At 41.7% G+C, this 16,206-nt stretch overlaps 1 protein-coding gene across 1 annotated transcript; it reads left to right on the top strand.

The window, feature by feature from the left end:
- Positions 1-1,096: 1,096 nt before the first annotated feature.
- Positions 1,097-14,625, top strand: pfklb (phosphofructokinase, liver b). Its single transcript, XM_012823431.3, has 22 exons — positions 1,097-1,340; positions 2,797-2,870; positions 3,055-3,132; positions 3,922-4,111; positions 4,766-4,931; positions 5,469-5,513; positions 6,007-6,115; positions 6,535-6,630; positions 7,011-7,103; positions 8,540-8,665; positions 9,010-9,074; positions 9,228-9,291; positions 9,429-9,575; positions 9,983-10,053; positions 10,209-10,296; positions 11,262-11,414; positions 11,663-11,827; positions 12,065-12,126; positions 12,805-12,916; positions 13,081-13,180; positions 13,345-13,450; positions 13,583-14,625. The coding sequence occupies exons 1-22, from the start codon at positions 1,259-1,261 to the stop codon at positions 13,728-13,730; spliced, it is 2,340 nt and encodes a 779-aa protein (XP_012678885.1). The 5' UTR covers positions 1,097-1,258; the 3' UTR covers positions 13,731-14,625.
- The last annotated feature ends 1,581 nt before the right edge of the window (positions 14,626-16,206 follow it).

Raw genomic sequence — 16,206 nt, 5'->3', positions numbered from 1 at the left:
ATATGTTTTGGACAGGCAGGGCATTCTGCCAATTCTATTGTAGGGCAGTCTGAAGTAACACAAATACAAAGTGAGACCAAGGCTAGACATTCATTTACACAACTGTTGTTATCTGTACTTGTGCAGTGTGTTTTCTTAGATAGAAAGAGACAGAATAGAATGGGTCTGTGGGCCCTCTAGCACTATCCTTTATAAGACTACTGTGAATAAAGGACAGGGGATGTTTTATGTAGAGAAGGCAGACATAGTTGATGTAGAATACACAATCTAAACACAAATAAACAGGTTCTGTCTCCTTGTGCTAACAATGCCCTGGACTTTATCTTGAATATTTAGCCTGTGCATGAGTATTTTAACAGTCCATATCATTACATTCAGATATTGTGGCTGTTAGGAGGGTCAACATGGCTACGTGACCATTACAGGGACAAAGATTGATCGACATCAAGGGCATCCATATCTTCTGGGTCACAGGGACCCTGGGGCAGGACAACATGGCCGAGTGGGATCCAATTGCACAGTGCAGACTGTGCATGCTATAGATTGTTTACACTCTTGAAAGGGGGGAGAGATGATTATATAAACCTGAGTAACATACATAACCTAAAATTATGTAGTCATAATTTACGGGACATATGGAACTTTAATACTAGAATTAAAGAAGCATGTGTCATGTGAAATCCACTATATGAATGTGTGCCATTGGGTAATTCATTTATGTGGCAGCTTTCTGAGGTGCCAGGTTGCCAGCATCTTGCCAAAGCTATCACCTACAGTGGAAGTCCCGTTTTAAGCTTTGGAGATCCTTATCATTTTGATGTGAACTTTTTTCAAGGCCTGAGTTCTAATGGAACTTTCCTTTGTAAAATTTCACATTTGTCTGAGGCTATCTGTCTGAGGGAATTTTGGTCAAGACATTCACAAGCAGGCTCCTGAATGAAACCTACAGATCATGCTGTCAGATTTCATAAGTGTAATCCATTGTGAAACACAGTCCTGGTACTGCAATGTTGCGCTTCTAGCTGATTGAGTCTTCAGTGTGGCCAGTTAATTTCTTAACATGTCTCTGATGTGGCCCAGCACGGGGGGCGGAGCCGTGCGCCTCTGCAGGGAGCGGGGGCCGAGAGAGGTCATTGGACGGCTGTCAACTAAAAGTATTACTGGCTGTTTGGCTGTTGGGGTTTAACAGTTCGGTCCTTCTCTGTTTTGTTGTAGATTTCTTTTTGTTTGATCAACTTAACATCCCTGAACAGTTAAAATGTTGGTGGATTTTGAGAAGCTTCGGATGACAGGCGCTGGTAAAGCCATCGCCGTTTTGACAAGTGGAGGAGATGCGCAAGGTAGCTAACCGTCTCAAACTGTGGTCACAGTTGTAAAATATTTTTTAGCTCAGTTAGCATGCCATGTTAATGATTTTCGTGCAGAAGTTTTGTAATGCAATGAACAAATGTAATCGTGATAAGCTGTCTGATAGGTGAAAATTCACCCTAGTTACCTCAGGACTCCGGAGCGGCATATAAGTACATTTATTAGACAAACAACAATTGCAATCGGGCTCACTCCCAGCATAAGGCTGAAAGTGAAGCAATTTCACTCACAAAGGTTTATATACTTAGATTGTTTAACATCATAGTCAAAACAAGGTTATCGACCGAACTTCTTGTATTTTCTCAGGGTCGAGAAAACAATAAGTGGCGCCAGTTAATCAAAGTTACACATATACACAGGAACACAGAAAAGCCATGTTCATGCTTACAAGTACATGATTCGTATAAGGTAATTCATAATACAAGGCACTTGATTATTATATTCTTAAAGTCATTAACAGTGTTTGGAAATTATCTCCATCACTGTCTATCGTTAGCTAGCCAGACTTGATGGCTTTTAAAATTCAGTGCATGGCGGACTGGCAAGCGATGCATTCGCTTACACATTGTAAACCGTATCAATGCAAAAGCCGAGTTGTTTCATTAATTCATTCATCGAATAGTTTGTTTCATGATCATTTTTAGTCAAAATGCATGGAGTAATAGGCCATTAAGATGTTATCAAAAACACAAACTATGACGCACTAATTAAACACGCTGATGGACAGCTGAATTTAGCAACTCAGCTTATCCAAACGCACACATACAGATACATTCTTTCTTGTTTTTATGTTGCTTTTTAAGGTCCATGTCTTTTGCATTCTATCATCATCACTAGACGTAGTTCCCAAACTATGTACCAGATTAGAGCACTGCTATGTGTGATGTGCATCTCTAAGAAGCTGGGGGTAGTGTTACGTAACCTATTCATACTCTGTCACGTACAGAATTCAGCCTGTTGGGCGTATATCCGACTGCCAAATAGACATTAGCCAGTTTTCACAGTATATGTCACACTGCTTACAGAACATATTTAATAAGATTCGTGTTTATGAGCTAATTGATAAGGTGGACTGTAGGGACTTCTTGTCACTGGCTGGTTCAGTTGATAAAACAATATTTAATTTAAGACAATTTATTGTCTAAAAGGTAATTTGAACATTTGATTGCCGTTTAAATAACAGTTTGATCAGCTAGTGCCTTCACCGGTGCACGTATGCAGTTTATGTAACTTTTATATCAAAGACAGCAAGAGCCCCCTCACCATGGTCTCATGCAGTTTTGCACGTTTGGCTGAACAAATTTCCCCAGGGCCTCTCAGACATCCGGCCTTGAATCTCACTGAGCACACCAAACCATCCCAAATTTATGTGGGGCTCAGCAATCCATTGGGTTTCCACTTGGCCAACATGTTTGCTCTCATCCGCAGGTATGAATGCAGCTGTGCGCGCTGTTACTCGGATGGGCATATATGTAGGAGCCAAAGTCTATCTGATCTATGAGGTATAGATCAAAGACCATCTATGCTAATCTTTCATCGATAGTAGACTCAAAGCATACATATCATTTTGACACATTTGCTTCATTTTGTTTTGTTGGATATTCGTGATTATGGAAATGACGAGTATAGATTCTCAAACTGAATCTGGTAATGAACCTTGTTGAATAATGCACTGTTATGTTTTAGGGCTACCAAGGACTTGTGGATGGAGGGGACAACATCAAACCTGCCAACTGGCAAAGTGTGACAAACATAATTCAGCTGGTAAGGTTCACCACCACAGGAACTACATAACTTGGACAGAACTCCTATTTGAGATGGTTTCAAATCAAAAAGACATCCTTTCCAAACCAAGCTGAGTAAGGAAGGTCAAGAGGCATCTTTCCCCCAAACGACTAATCATCCTCCAATCATTGTTTTTTTATCAGAGGTGCCAAATGTTCCAAATGCATAGATACCGCATATACTAAATGATTTCAAAAGAATTTCACAATATAACCACAACATTGCACTGTGTGTGCACTGATTTAAACGGGCCAAGGCAGTTAGTCCAGTGGTTCACCTCAGGTCTGACTGGCAGCCATGTTTAAATAGGGAATGGTCGGATTACCAGAGAGAGCAATGAGATAAAGGCTTTAATCTGAAAAGATTACCTGTCTGTTCACACTGAATGTCACACTGGCAAAGGGAATTAAAAGGTATCATGAATAGCATTTGTCATTTAGTTATTTTACAAGTACTGTGCATCCAGTGCTGTTGTCCACTAACAGCAGGTTGTATCATATTAACCTGTGCAGTATCCATTATGTCTGTGTACGTATTGCATATATGCATAGTTTTCATTGTTGTTAACAACTTGCAGATATAAGGCGATATGTGGGAGTTCCTTCGGTGCTGCAGGATACTGTTAAATGCCCTATTTGCATTCCATACAAATTCAGTTTTATGAAATACTTTTATAAAAAGCCGAGATGTAATAGAAATATGCATAGACCCCCGTCAATGGCTGTATTTGAATGTAATGCTGGCTTTGCTGTGCTTGGCTCTCTGTAGGGAGGTACTGTGATTGGCAGCGCCCGCTGCATGGCATTCAACACCCTGGAAGGGCGTCTGGCAGCGGCCTTCCACCTGGTCCAGCGCGGCATCACCAACCTGTGTGTGTGCGGCGGTGACGGCAGCCTCACAGGGGCCAACATCTTCCGCACCGAGTGGAGTGACCTGCTGGCACAGCTGGTCAAGGAGGGTATGCTGATCAAATTGAATTTGACTTCATGAGAATGGTGCAAACATGCCCAATTCTGATACCTCAAAATTCCTCAGCAAAGACGTAGACAAAGGCCATCATGCTGAACATGATAATCACTGAGAGAATTTTCCTAACATTTCTAACATTCCTGATATTGGCAGGAAATGGATGTGGCTGAGTGCATGAAGAGAGCTTGTTAGCCGAGCGCTCTGTTTAGTGTGGGGGGAATTTATGCCTCACTGGCTCTTCTAACTCAACGTGAATAGGAGACCCTGTCTAGTCCAGTCATGCCAGATCTCGTTCCCTCTCCGGGTTACGCAGGGTTTTTAAAGTGACCAGCACAGATTGGCATTGGATGCAGCAACTGACTGTCTACAGGAAAAAATAAAGGCTAGCATACCTCAACCTCCTGCAATGTGATGATGTTGAAATGAAAGTTAATTATATTGTTGGTTTTGATATATATATTTAAAAATGTTTTGTCTGTCTGTCTTTCTTTTATCTACAGTGTCTGTGGCTGTTATATCCCCTGTTTGCTGAAGGCTGTGTCTGTTTCTCTTTTTAGCTTTCATTCTCGAGACTGTCTGTCTTTCTCTGATTGTTCCTCTGATTCACTTTCTCTCTCTCTCTCTCTCTCTCTCACCACCTCAGGGAGAATCACTGACTCCATGGCCCAACAGTTCGCGCACCTGAACATTGTGGGTCTGGTCGGTTCTATTGACAATGATTTCTGTGGGACGGACATGACCATCGGTGCCGACTCAGCCCTGCACAGAATCATGGAGATTATTGATGCCATCACCACCACTGCACAAAGGTCAGAGGTCACCCCTGGCTGACCGTTAACAATGTGTCTCACCACGACAGACAGAGCAGGAGATAGCAGTGGGATTTTATTTTAACCACTCAGCACCGGACATATTGTCTGATCTCCTCTTAGGGTTATGGGCTTCTCCAAAGAAGAACCTTCCTTAGCCCTAGAGAATACCTCTTTGGTAACAGATTGTTCTCTGCATGGTAAATGTTTTATGCTCTACAATGGACTTTGTTATAGGACTGTATTGTGATGTTATCAATGATCTGTTAAATCCAACACATTATTAGCAAAAATTGGAATGTGCTTGATTTATGAGATTTCCTCAAGCTTATTTCTTTGCCAGGCTTCCTGTTTTTTTTTCTGTAGCTCTGACAGTGGAGCTTGACAGTAGCATAATTAAGTGCTAGTGGATGATGACTCTTGTCGGTTTTGATTCATTGCTGTGTCCAAGTGCAAATATAGTATGTTCTGATGCGACCTCGTCTTAATTCTGTTTTCTGTTTTGTCATTTCCCTTTTCTTTTCCTTGTGCCTATAGCCATCAGCGTACATTCATTCTGGAAGTGATGGGTCGTCACTGTGGGTGAGCCTTCTGTATTACGTATGGGTTCATTCAGAATTGATGGTTTTTTTTTCAATACCATAAATGTGGTAGATTAAATACATTTAATAACACTGATTTGAAACTCATAGTATGATCTACTGACATTGTGGCACATACTAAGCCTATAGTACCAAACACTTTTTGTCTGCAACAATAGGCTAATGGCTACTTTTAAGGCTGGATTCAACACATTCATAACCCCTAACTAGGAGGCAGGTTGCCATCTAAGCACTTTGAGCTGCATTGTTTTGTATGAAAGGTGCTATACAAATAAAGTTTTTATTATTTTTATTATTATTATAAGTTGTACTTGCCAAAGTTATGTGGTAAAGAATGCAAAACGATTATTTCTAACTGCGTGCTAATGCTAGTGTGTTTAGTGTAAAGCAAAGAAAAAAAAAAAACATATGTGGTTATGGGTGAATGTAATATGGGCTTGCATTGAACCCTGGTTCCGGGCTGTGTGCTGTAGGTACCTGGCGCTGGTCTCAGCTCTGGCCGCGGGGGCTGACTGGCTCTTCATCCCTGAGGCACCACCTGAGGATGGCTGGGAGGACCACATGTGTGTGCGCCTGGGAGAGGTGAGACCGAGCGTCACGGGGGGGTATGGGGCTGGAGATACAGTATCGCCATGGATAAGCAGCTCTTGGAGAGTTAGCATCATTGTAGTATGCTTTGATTTAATGCATGCTCTAAGAGAAATGGTGGCCTCTATAACTTCTCTTATTTCTTCAGCTTCCTCAAAGCGAAACCGTTCATGATTCTACTTAGAAGCCTTGCATCTTTGAGTCTGAACACCTTTTGGGGTTCTAAATAGATTTTAAGAGTTTTAATTAGACCTCTAAGGTTTCTTTTTTGTTCATATTTGTAAGACGTACATTTCCTATAAGTGTCTTCTGTTATATCTAGTAATGCTACAGCTGTGAATACAGCTGAGGAAGCGACACTACAATAATGAATGCTTTCTTTGATGTCTCTGTTCTTCTTCAATGCCCTGTAGATTCGCAGTAAAGGATCCAGGCTCAACATAGTGATCATGGCAGAGGGGGCTATTGATAAAGATGGCCAGCTCATCTCCTCTGACTATGTGAAAGATGTAAGACTTTGCCCTGAGATCTGTGTGTCTCTATTTGTGTTTCTAGGCGAGTGAGTGGGAGACGGGGTTCATGTGTAGGTGAAGTGCGGAAGCAGCAGGTTTGCACTGTGGAGTCTGCATGTCTGTATGTTACAATGGGTGTGTGCGTGTGCGTGTCTGTGTTGTGTGTGTGTGTGTGTGTGTGTGTGTGTGTCTCTGTCTTGTGTGGGTATGTTTTCACCCTGTTTGTGTATTTATAGAATTAGCAGAGGGGTGGTCTGTATTGTGATCTCTGATCGGTTTGTGGACGTGAAGGTGGGTCTGGTCTGCGTGTGTCTATGTGTTACACATGTACAGGTGTAAAGTCATGGTTAACTAATCCCTTCCCTCTTGCCTTGCAGTTGGTGGAGAAGAGGCTGGGGTTCGACACACGGGTGACGGTTCTAGGACATGTGCAGAGGGGGGGCACACCCTCTGCTTTTGACAGGGTGCTGGTGAGTGACCTGGGGTCAGAGTTGAAAGGTCGATCACTCTAGGTTCAAGGCAGGTTAACCAGCGATTTGTCTCCACCTATTTCTGAACACAGCAGATGGGAATACACTAAAGACTTAGAAGTTATTTGACAGCAGACAGCTAAAACCTTCCAAACAAAGAGCTTTGCATCAGAGAGATCTAACCAGAACCTTTTAAGGGTTCGTGGAGCTGCTAATTCAGTGCCTTAACTCCATGAACACACTCTTCTGTGCCGGTACATAGGAACATACAAGGCATAGTTTTGAGAGTGCTTATACTTTTGGAATGGCCCAGGCCTTTTAAACTGGTGGAGCACATTGAAAGCAAAGGTCTCAACCGTCACTAGGTGTGATTTGTTCTGTCTAATGCCCCACCAGGGATGCTGAAAGCAGGCAGTCAGACAAAGCTGCACTGTTTTGCCATTGGAGCAGGTTATATTCAGTGCTGGAGCGACCTTGAGAGACGTTATTTTCAGGGGCATGGTGGAGGCTATAGGGATCAACTGTGGAGCAGAAGCATGGCTCCTGAACAGCAGCATAGCTTTGAAAGGTTATTTATGGTGTCAAATTCAGAGATAACAAAAATTACATTAAATCTCTGTCTCTATTTATTTTTTTGCGACTGGCCTCACTCTCCTTTCCATTGCCCTCTCCTTTTCCCTCATCCTCACCATTCCAATTCAAATGGACTTATACATAAAGGGAATGTCAACAGCTACTTGTGCGAGAGATACAACATGCACAGAGAAGGAACATAGAAAACCTAGTTTTGATAGAACTTGTGCTTCTAAAGTGGCCCAGGCCTTTTAAACTAGTGGAGCACACTGAAAGCAAAGGTCTCAACCGTCACTGGGTGTGATTTGATCTGTCTAATGCCCCACCAGGGATGCTGAAAGCTGGCATTCAGACAAAGCTGCACTGTTGTGCCATTGGAGCAGGTTATATTCAGTGCTGGAGCGACCTTGAGAAGTTATTTTCAGGGGCATGGTGGAGGCTATAGGGATCAACTGTGGAGCAGAAGCATAGCTCCGGAACAGCAGCATAGCTTTGAAAGGTTATTTATGGTGTCAAATTCAGAGATAACAAAAATTACATTTAATCTCTGTCTCTATTTATTTTACACGGCTGGCCTTGCTCTCCTTTCCATTACTCTCTCTTCTTCCCTCATCTTCACCATAACAATTCAAATATGACTCCTAGATAACCTAAATAAACTTAGCATGACTACAACAGTACGACTCTGCAAGTAACTATAAACATTTTTTAAAAATGCATGATAAAACTGAAATAGAATAAGAATAACAATGGGTAGAAAACCAATATTTATGTCGAAAAATACAAAAGTTAGTAAATATCCTTCTTCTTTTTCTCTCTGTGTGTTTCTCTCTATATCCCTATCCATCTGTCTCCCCCTATAGAGCAGTAAGATGGGAGTGGAGGCCGTTGTGGCACTCCTGGAGGCCACCCCTGAGACTCCCGCCTGTGTGATTGGCCTATCGGGGAACCACGCCATGCGCCTGCCCCTCATGGAGTGTGTCAACATGGTGATTAAACACCCCTCTATGATCCTGTCTGTTTCAGCGTAATGACAAAGGATTAAGCTACAAAACGGCGGATATGCAGGCTTTTGCTCACATTTCCATGTTTGTAGTTTTGCCATTTTGAGGTTTAATTTTCATTTAACTTAATTTAGGCATAAAAATCGGCGGAAAAGGAGATGTCTCCATCCATGTGTTCCATTAACGTATTTCACATAAGCACATTCTTCCCCAGATATGTGACAGTTACTGGGGAAAAGAACAGAAGGCCATTAGTGTAACTGCATCATGTGTTGTTAGGGTTGGGTGTAGTTGTATCAAATTGTTTTCTGTTATTTGTTATTATTTAGACAAAGGAAGTACAGAATGCCATGAATGAGAAACGCTTTGATGAGGCAATTCAGCTACGGGGGAAGTAAGCAAATAACTATAATTATTTTGTATTATTATTGGAATTGTTAAAATGAGTGGGTTTGACTGATCATCAAAAGATTGCAGATTGCTTGAAGTGTAAATAATAGTTTATGAAATCTTGATTTGACAAAAAAAAGCTTTGCATCTGTTACAGGAGCTTTGAAAACAACTGGAACACATACAGGCTTTTGGCCCACCAGAAACCTGCACAGTCTAAAGTAATTTGATTTCTTCCTTTTTTGGCACATGATTTTCATGGAATGAAGTATAACTGTTTTTACGGATTACAATTTTAATCTAATTTTTTGGATTAAGATTTGAATCTCTTTCTCTCCTCCTGTCTCTGTCACTCTAGAGTAATTTCTCAATGGCCATCTTGAATGTGGGCGCGCCAGCAGCAGGCATGAATGCCGCGGTGCGCTCAGCGGTTAGGGTCGGCCTCGCCCAGGGACATTGCGTCTACATGGTCTACGATGGATTTGAGGGGCTCGCAGAAGACGCGGTACATCCCATTCGCTTCCACACATAGTTTAAATCTATTATGTATCATCTATTGCTCTTTTGAGAGACCACTATGCTGCTAAAGTCTCAGTCGTATTTCTATGTTGTGCTTAAAACAACCATATGAAGAGCTTCTTTATTTTAATAGTTTCTTTCTTACAGGCTGTGTAATGGCTAGTATTCCGCAGTCATAGTGTAGCTCCTCCTATTTGTGAGGACTTTAGACCAACATTTCCTTAAGCCAGTATTCCTTCAATGATAAACCTTCATAGACATTCATTTCAACTTTGGGTTGGAGCTTCCCTTATCTCAGATATTATGAAAAATGGCTAGACACTGCTGAATAAAAACGGTGTGTAATGTTTCCATTTGCCCATTTTAAGATTGAATTATTCCGGGGTTTTTCAGGTGAAAGAGGTGCACTGGCATGATGTAGCTGGTTGGACAGGCCAGGGAGGATCACTGCTGGGGACCAAACGGTAGTGACAGAATTAGCGTTGTAGCATTGTTTAGCATTGTAGCATTGTTTGTGTTCAATTCATCTTAGGTTTTACACACAGTAAAGTATATTTACTGTTAGCTGTGCAAATGACGAGCCCTTAACGTGGTATTCTTTTTTTTATGTACTCCACAGAACACTCCCTAACTCCTGTATGGAGAAATTTGTTGAAAACATTTGCAAGTATGGCATTCAATCCCTGGTCGTCATTGGAGGATTTGAGGTTGGTTTTGAGTCCTACTATATCTTTAAGCCACCAGAAGTGCACATTTTCTATCATATTGTTTTGTACCCAAACATTTTGTTAAGTATATCTGTGTGCATCTGCTTGCAGATAATACAATGTATACAGTATCAATTGTATGCTTTCCCCTCTGACCTGCAGTTCTTCTTGGCTAAATATCTGCATAGGCAACTAGGCCAACATGTGTCTACATATTTCGTCTTTGCTCCAATTATGTGCCCCAATTTTTGAGGACGATAACAGCTGGCGGAAACGGGACCGCAGGCACGCTGTTGCTCGAGCGATAGTACCAAGACCAGTACCATGATCTTGTATAGATTTTATTTTACAAATACTCAAAAATATACTACAAATACTTTGGCCACCTGACCTTTTGACCTGTTGAGGTCAAAACACCTGTGATGCACACAGACTGACATTCTTCATATTGTCACAAGGCAGATTTTTACAGATTTCACAGTATACATAGCCATTGTGTCACAGCTTTTGACACGTGATATTACATTTTGTTTTGGCTTGAGCAGAGGTCATGGAACCACCATCTGCAAACATCACATTGGGTCTATAAAGAACCAAAATCACATTCTGTGTGTTTCTTAGGCAGTCTGATTCAACATAAGATAAGATAACTCGACTGTCAACGGTGAGTTCTACTGTAACATTCTGAGGCGTCCGAGGGTCTGAGGGTCTGAGGGAGAACAGGCAACGCAAATGATTTGAACTGTAGCGCGCTGACATTTGGGTGACTACCTCGAAGGAGATGGCAGCCAAATTTTCCGAGCATTCCGAGCAATCAGCCGTTCCGCCAGCCGTTATCACCCTCAAAATAGGGGCCATTTTGTTTGTTGTCTGATTATACTTGCCTAATGTTACTTCCTTCCTGGTGTGTTTGTGTGTGTGTGTGTGTGTGTGTGTGTGTGTGTGTGTGTGTGTGTGTCTCTCAGGCCTATGAGGGTGTCCTGCAGCTGGTTGAGGCACGCAGTCGCTATGACGAACTCTGCATCCCTATGTGTGTGATCCCCGCCACCATCAGCAACAACGTCCCCGGCACTGACTTCAGCCTCGGCGCTGACACCGCTGTCAACGCTGCCATGGAGGTAAGGTCAAAGGTCACATGGGCAGAGCCTTGCCCTGGCACAGTATATCATATGGATTGTGTTGAACTGCTGAACACTAATGCATTTGGCTTTGCTCTATTTTCACATTGTATTTACTGGAACTATGTTGTATATTTTCACAATAATTGTGTAAAAGTATTATAATTACACTTTTTTTCAGTAGGTTTCTAATTGATTAAACAAATCCACATTTGTTACCTTATTTAGACTGTATCCTCTGTCCACAGAGCTGTGACAAAATAAAGCAGTCTGCCACTGGAACCAAACGCAGAGTCTTCATCGTAGAGACTATGGGAGGATACTGTGGTTACCTGGCAACCACCACAGGCATCGCTGTGGGAGCTGATGCAGCTTATATTTACGAGGAGCCATTTAACATCCACGACCTAAAAGTCAGTAGCACCCATTTTGCTCCAGCTCTTATTGAGGCTGAGCAGACAATTGGGCTTTTGAATGAAATTGAGGATTGGTCAGCCACAGTAAACCTAGCTTTGAAAGAGGAGTACCACTGCTGAAATAACCCTTTAACTAACTGGCTGATGTATTTTACTGTGATATGACAAAACCATCCTTATCTATATCTCAGTTTTTAATTTTCTGCTTTAATTGTGTAAAATGTGTTTGCCCAGATGAATGTGGAGCACCTTACAGACAAGATGAAGAATGACATTCAGAGGGGCTTGGTACTGAGGTATGGGGGGTCCACAGCCCTATCTGCTATCATCTACTTACATCAATCAAATCAAATGAAAGTAACCAAATCATAGTATGCATATATATATATATGACAATATGACTGTATTATAAACAGCTGGAGAGAGTGTTACTATCCCCATTTATCTCAATGACAGCTCCTCAGCTGGCTCATTAAGACCATGAAGAAAGCTAATTGGATACCGCTGGTTATCGAGCACTCAGTTCAAAGCCACATCAGAACTCAGTTGGAGAAAAATATGGTTTATTGGTCAAACAACATAATTTATGACTAGCTACAGAAATATAATCTGAAGAGATATTAGATACTATCCTAATTGAATAAGAAATTCCTTTATAAACATTTATGTAAAAGGAATTTAATCTGCAATGTTAAATGATCTGATTAATAATCTGAATGTACCACTTAGTCCAACATTCCTGAAAGCCAATGCATTGCTCTATTTGGTCACTATGCAGACAAAATATTCAAAGAATAATACATTTGTCATAATGTAACCTTGATGATTTAAGACAGCCATACATTTAAAAAAAAATTAAATAAGCCAATAAAACATTCTTGCTGTGGGTGATGCACTTTCCTTGATGTGCAGCTTGTAACAACCACTCCAAGTGTCAGCCAGTGATTTGTGTTTTTTTCTTACTTTACTTCCAGGAATGAGAAGTGCAATGGACACTACACCACAGACTTCATCTACAACCTTTATTCCGCTGAGGGAATGGGTGTCTTTGATTGTAGGGTCAATGTGCTCGGACATCTACAGCAGGTAAGACAATATTTATAGACATAATGAAAGTGTGATCTTTGAAATGTAATCTGTGTAAATAATAAAATAATGAAATACATTTTCCCCCACTATGCTGGTTAAGGAACCTGTCTGAAATGTTAAATATATATATACATATATGAGACGTGTTCATTTTTTTACAGGGTGGCGCTCCTACTCCCTTTGATAGAAATTTTGGCACCAAACTTGGTGTGAAGTCTGTCCTATGGCTTACAGAGAAGATGAGGGACACCCACAGGCAGGGTAGGGTAACACTTTCAGTTACTCACAACTGTCAAAACTAAAGGTTTTGTATTGCCTGAGCTTGTAATGGTACAGACAGGAAGGGGGGCTGTTTGTGTTTAATAACATGAGTAACTAATAATGAGATGCATTGTTTTGTTTTGTTTGTATCCCTTCTTTTCCAGGCCGCGTGTTTGCAAATGGTGCTGACTCGGCTTGTGTGATTGGCATGAACAGGAAGGTGTTGTCCTTCAGTCCTGTAACTGAACTGAAGAGCCACACTGACTTTGAGTAAGTTTTCACCACACAGACCATCACACCACCTAACCCAATGTGTGGACAGTTTCAATGGCTGGCTAAGGCCACATGTTTTGACCAAGTGGGCCAGAACACATGATATATTTGTATTGTGTTCCCCCATAGGCATAGAATGCCTAAGGAGCAGTGGTGGCTGAACCTGCGTTTGATGCTGAAGATGCTGGCCAAGTACCAGACCAACTTTGATGAATATGTCACTGGGGAGATGGAACATGTGACACGACGGAGTCTAAGCCTGGAGACTGGATTTTAGAAGTGATGTCCATTCCAACTCCCTTCCTCTAGAGGGTGCTAGAGTTTCTTTCTTTTTTTTTTCCATTGCCATCCTAAACCTGAATGTATTTTAGTATTCCTCCTGACAGTCCCTTTTGCATGAATTTTTTTCCGAGCCTAAAACTGTCTTCTAAATATAACATGTAGCAGTCTGCATCTTCCAGTGGTGAAACTGAATAACTTTAAAAAGCCATTTTGACACAACACTTTGAAATGGAGTTACTGTATTTAGAAGCCTTGTGTTTGTACAGTAGGAGTATTAATTTAATGTGCAATGTAACTAGGTATCACGTCATTGGTTAAGTTCCACTGTGCCTTTGTTGTATGTTAGTTAATGTAAGCTTGTTACTGAGATATTAAGCAATGAAATTGCACCTGTCCTAGATAAATACTGCAGTTTACAACAGCTGACCTTTCAAATATTACTTACAGTTTACTTTTTGATGTGGAGTCAAAACACATCTTTGTAAAGTTTTCCAAGTTAATATAATATCCTGAATCAGTTTTATTTTATTAATATATTATGTAGGAGTCTCTGAATCACATGTATACCCGTTAAATAGAGCTGTGAACTTAACGAAACAGAACATCCTGCTTTTATTGTTAGGGTAATTTTTTCTCGGGACCAACATGTCCATCAGTCGCTCCTACGTACATGGGAAATATTTCTTATACAAGTAACGTAAAATGAAAAACAAATTGTTATGTTTTGTCTCAAACTGTCATAAAAGCATTTATATGGATCCTTTTGCTACAAGAGAGTTCACTGCACTGATGTATGTACTCCTGCATCTCCTCTCCCCATACCCCACCCTTGTTCAGGAAATTGTTGTCTTCCTTAGTGAATTGCACTAATTAAATAATGTATAAAATGATTGGCTTGTCCATGGATTATTTTGGATGTTATCGTTTTGTCTCCATTGATGAAAATGAGCAGTCGAGTTAAAACTGAATTTTCTAAACCTACAAGCAACTCCACATTCCTCCTTCATTCTGGTCGGTGTTTACATACACCCTCAAGCCTGCGTTAGCGAGGCACTACGGCACCTGGCTGACCAGATAACCAGCACGGAGCGAAAATATCCGGTCTCTATTCTCATTATCCTTGGGGATTTCAACAAATCAAATCTCAGCCACGAACTGCCAAAATACAGGCAGACCGTTAAGTCTCCCACCAGGGACAAAAACACACTCGACCACTGCTACACAGTACTAAAGAATGCATATCGCTCTGTTCCCCGTGCAGCTTTGGGACTCTCTGATCACTGCCTGGTTCATCTCCTCCCAACCTACAGGCAGAAACTAAAATCTGCAAAGCCTGTGGTGAAAACTGTGGACCAATGAGTCAAAACTGGAGCTACAGACCTGCTTTGACTGCACTGACTGGAGTGTTTTTGAGGCTATATCTCCAGACCTGGATGAACTCACTGACACTGAGACATCCTACATCAGTTTTTGTGAAGGCATGTATGTACCCACCAAAACTTTCTGCACCTTTAACAACAATAAACCGTGGTTCATGGCAAAGCTCGACAGCTTCGTCAAGCAAAAGAGGAGGCCTACAGGAGTGGGGACAGGATCCTTTACAACCAGGTCAGAAACACACTGACTAAAGGTGTTTTTATGGTTCTACGACTCCGTTACTCTCTGGTCATGCAGTTGCCTCGACGGACTCGTTTTCATTTATGGTTGGAAGGTTGTGGGTGTTGTAAAGCATTTTTTTTTTTTTTAAAGATGGTGGCGGACCAACTCCGTAGATGGTCGTATTTGTACATGAAAGTTGTTTGTTCGATTTTTTTTTAGCTTAACTTTTATAAAAGTTACCGAGAAATAGACACTGTGCAATGTAAAAACCCCATTATTGTAACTGAAAAATACATCTGAGGGGATTTGCGAGGTGTCTGAGCCAGCTATCTAATGTCTGCACCCCCTGCTATCACCTCCCTCCTCCCCCCTGACTTCCCACCGACACTGACGGTCTGTGAAGAGTATGTGTGTCAGCTCTTTCAGAGACAGAAGATCAGGAAGGCTCCAGGCCCAGATGATGTGTAACCCTCCTGTCTGAAAGCCTGCGCTGATCAGCTGGATCTCATCTTCACACGGATCTTCGACAGATCTCTTGGGCTGTGTTATGTCCCCTCCTGCTTCAAATGCTCCACCATCATCCCTGTCCCTAAGAAACACTCCATCACTGGACTGAATGACTACAGGCCCTTTGAAAGACTGGTATTGACCCATCTGAAGGACATCACAGGCCCCCTGCTGGACCCTCTGCAGTTTGCCTACCGGATAAACAGGTCAGTGGATGATGCAGTCAACATGGGGCTGCACTTCATCCTGCAACACCTCGACTCCCCAGGGACTTATGCAAGGATGCTGTTTGTGGACTTCAGCTCGGCGTTCAACACCATCATCCCAGAAGTCCTCCTCACAAAACTCACCCAGCTCACTGTGCC

This window comes from Clupea harengus, chromosome 21, assembly GCF_900700415.2.
Source record: "Clupea harengus chromosome 21, Ch_v2.0.2, whole genome shotgun sequence".
Taxonomy (NCBI): domain Eukaryota; kingdom Metazoa; phylum Chordata; class Actinopteri; order Clupeiformes; family Clupeidae; genus Clupea; species Clupea harengus.
This window is presented reverse-complemented; position numbering and strand designations above follow the sequence as displayed.

What these genes read in the sequence shown, in the direction of transcription:
- pfklb (XM_012823431.3), top strand. Translation starts at nt 1,259, where the DNA reads ATGTTGGTGGATTTTGAGAAGCTTCGGATGACAGGCGCTGGTAAAGCC. An exon ending in ATCACCACCACTGCACAAAG is followed by an intron (nt 4,932 to 5,468) that starts GTCAGAGGTCAC and finishes TTGTGCCTATAG; the next exon opens with CCATCAGCGTACATTCATTC. An exon ending in TTAACATCCACGACCTAAAA is followed by an intron (nt 11,828 to 12,064) that starts GTCAGTAGCACC and finishes GTGTTTGCCCAG; the next exon opens with ATGAATGTGGAGCACCTTAC.